Source organism: Argiope bruennichi, chromosome 3 (assembly GCF_947563725.1).
Source record: "Argiope bruennichi chromosome 3, qqArgBrue1.1, whole genome shotgun sequence".
Lineage (NCBI taxonomy): Eukaryota > Metazoa > Arthropoda > Arachnida > Araneae > Araneidae > Argiope > Argiope bruennichi.
In genome coordinates this window covers 134,034,248-134,036,930 of record NC_079153.1, presented here as the reverse complement: position 1 = coordinate 134,036,930, position 2,683 = coordinate 134,034,248, and the positions used below count along the sequence as shown (strand labels likewise).

The 2,683-nt window shown below is 41.9% G+C and overlaps 1 protein-coding gene across 1 annotated transcript; it reads right to left on the bottom strand.

Annotated features, from left to right (window-relative positions):
* Positions 1-479: 479 nt before the first annotated feature.
* Positions 480-1,502, bottom strand: LOC129962967 (uncharacterized). Its single transcript, XM_056076970.1, has one exon. It carries the CDS (start codon positions 1,500-1,502, stop codon positions 480-482), a length of 1,023 nt encoding a protein of 340 aa, XP_055932945.1.
* Between the last annotated feature and the right edge of the window lie 1,181 nt (positions 1,503-2,683).

Below are 2,683 nucleotides of genomic sequence, written 5' to 3'. Positions count from 1 at the left end.
TATTAGATGTGAAGATACAGACTCCTCCAGAACTGCGAGATCCAGTGTCTGCATCTTTCCGAACGCAGTTATACCCGCGCAATTTGATGGGAATGTTAGGTGACAAGAAAGTTTCCTGAACACCGAAACAAATAGGATGAAACTGATTGAACATGGACTTGATGTCATGAAGTTTTGAACGAATGCCGCGACAATTCCACGAAAGAAAAGTACCCATTAAGAAAGTTTATTTTGGGGAGAGGTATTTGAGACGGTAGTTGGAGAGTGCGTGGCATCGCAACTCATTTGAAGTTCTTCATAATCCTCCTCAGACGGATGTAGCGTTATAAGGTCGGGGCTCTTGGACATGCCACCAAAAACAGACGCAAGGTCTCTATGGACCACACCCTGATTTGCAAGCCCCAGAGCAACAGAATTTTTGATTTTTGATTTTCTTAATTTTGCCTTTAATTTTTCTGAAATCGTTTTTCTGGAATGTTTCATTTCGAAAGTTTCAGTTTAAGTGATCTCTGCGATTTGGATGATGTTTTCCGTTTTGTGGGTTTATCTGTGTCTGGAACACTATTTGAGGATGGTTCAGTTTCTGACTCTGATGTTTTTTCAACAATTTTTGTTTTGGTGGTAAATTTACTACAATTCATGCAGGAGCAGTTTGTACAGAAATTTCCCGGAACTGGAACTTTTGCAGCTGTAGCATAACTTAGACCTGGCTTAGGAGTTTGAGCGAGAATCTTTCTTTTTGCCTCTACATAGGATATTTGTTCCTTAGTCTTCAATGCAATGATATCTTTCTCCAACTGCCAACGCGGACAAGATCTAGAAAAGGATGTGTGATCGCCGCTGCAGTTAACACATTTTTCTTGAGCCGTACACTGCTGGCTGTCGTGTCCTTTCTCTGCACAACGGGCGCAAGTGGGTGTCCCGCGGCAGGAAATTTTAGAATGTCCAAATCGTTGGCACTGATAACATCGCAGAGGATTAGGAATAAAGGGTCGCACAGCCAATTTCATGTAGCCTACTTTAACCTTTTCTGGCAAAGTTGGAGATTGGAAAGTGAGAACAAGGTGTTTTGTGGGGAGGAGTTGTCCATCTCGTCTGATAAAGATACGACGCACATGAGTTACTCCCTCAGATTTCAGGTCTTCCGTAATTTCTTCAATCGTAGAATGATACAACTCCCCACAGGTTATAACACCCTTTGAGGAATTAAGGGAAGAATGAGTTCTCACTTCAATAGGAATTGTAGCCAAAGCTTTCATTTTTAAAATTTGATGGGATTGTTTTTGAGTACCAACTTCCACAAGTAGGTCACCAGAACGAAGTTTACGGATGGATGGTACTTCTCCAATTACGCTCACAATAGCTTTCTCGACAAGGAATGGCGAAACTGTGTGAAATGTTTCCTTTGTGTCTGATAAACGCTTGATGACAAAAAAATGATCAAAATAGATTTGTTTAGTTTTTTTGATTTCCGTTCGTTGCTGAAAGTTTTTAGGCCCCATGCGATATGAATATGGTTTCGGGTCCCGACGGCACCGCCCACCACGGAGCCCAACAAGGGAAGGCAGCAACCGGCTCTGGCCATTCCCAGCCTCGGCGCTTACCCTAGCGCTAATCGGTACCTATACGCTCGGAGTTACCCCCGGGGACAGTGACCAGCCTTAACGCCAAGCCCAAGGAGTAACCCCTTCGCTTGATCCCTAGCAGACTAGTAACTCAGGTTGCTAGTTACCGGCCGATTAATACACCGGGGACCACAGTGCACCGCCCGTCTAATGGGTCGCCACGCACGGCAAACACGTGGGGGTACTTGCTGTCCATGAGAAGCAGGAAGCAAACAGAGCGGCGACAGCTTCTCATGGAGAGCTCCCTCGCCTACCCTCGAGGGAAAGAAGAAAAAAGGAGACAGCAGAAGGCGCAGTGGAGTTGGTTGGTTGGTTGGTTTGATTTTTCTGGCACAAGAGCCATGTTTGGCTATGCTGCGCCAAGCTTATGGTAGATAAACAGGTTCATGGTATATAACATATGGTAATACAAGATAAAAGGAGTTAAAACTTTAAAAACATTGAAATTTTTTAAGGTGAAATTTATAAATGGATAAAATACATTTTGTCAGCCTTCAGAGTGTAAAAAAGGTAAATTAAATACATGTCTAAAAGATCAAATTTTGGGCATAGGAAAAATATAGCAGAAGTAAAACCAATAGAGATATAATGGTAAAATACTGTGCTAGAAACCGAGTTTGGGTTTTAAAAAAAAATTAGCAACAACTCGTTTAAATTAAAGATCAAAAGAAAATAAAAGCATGTCACAAAGCTACAAATTCTTATATTTCGTAGGGATAATATATTTACGTTTTTCTTTAAGTTTGGTAGAGGGTGGAGGACTAAAAACTTGTGGTGGCTCTTCCAAGTCCTCAGACATATCATATTCTAATATATCCCCTTCCGAAGCAGTGGAAGAACTCATCTCTGCATCTGCATCCGATTCTCGAGACTGCTGTACTCTAGTTCCTCCTGAAGATTGAGCACTTATTTTAGTGTTGGCAGAAGGAAGCAACTGAGTTTGAGCCGAAGTGATTGGCTTAGTATTCAATGTCGGTTTGCCATTTGAGACAGTATTTTGTGATACCACTGTGGTGTGAATTTGACGAGGTGAAATAGTATAAAATTTTGAGACTTTT

Coding starts and splice junctions, on each gene's coding strand:
- LOC129962967 (XM_056076970.1), bottom strand. CDS start 1,502: ATGGGGCCTAAAAACTTTCAGCAACGAACGGAAATCAAAAAAACTAAA.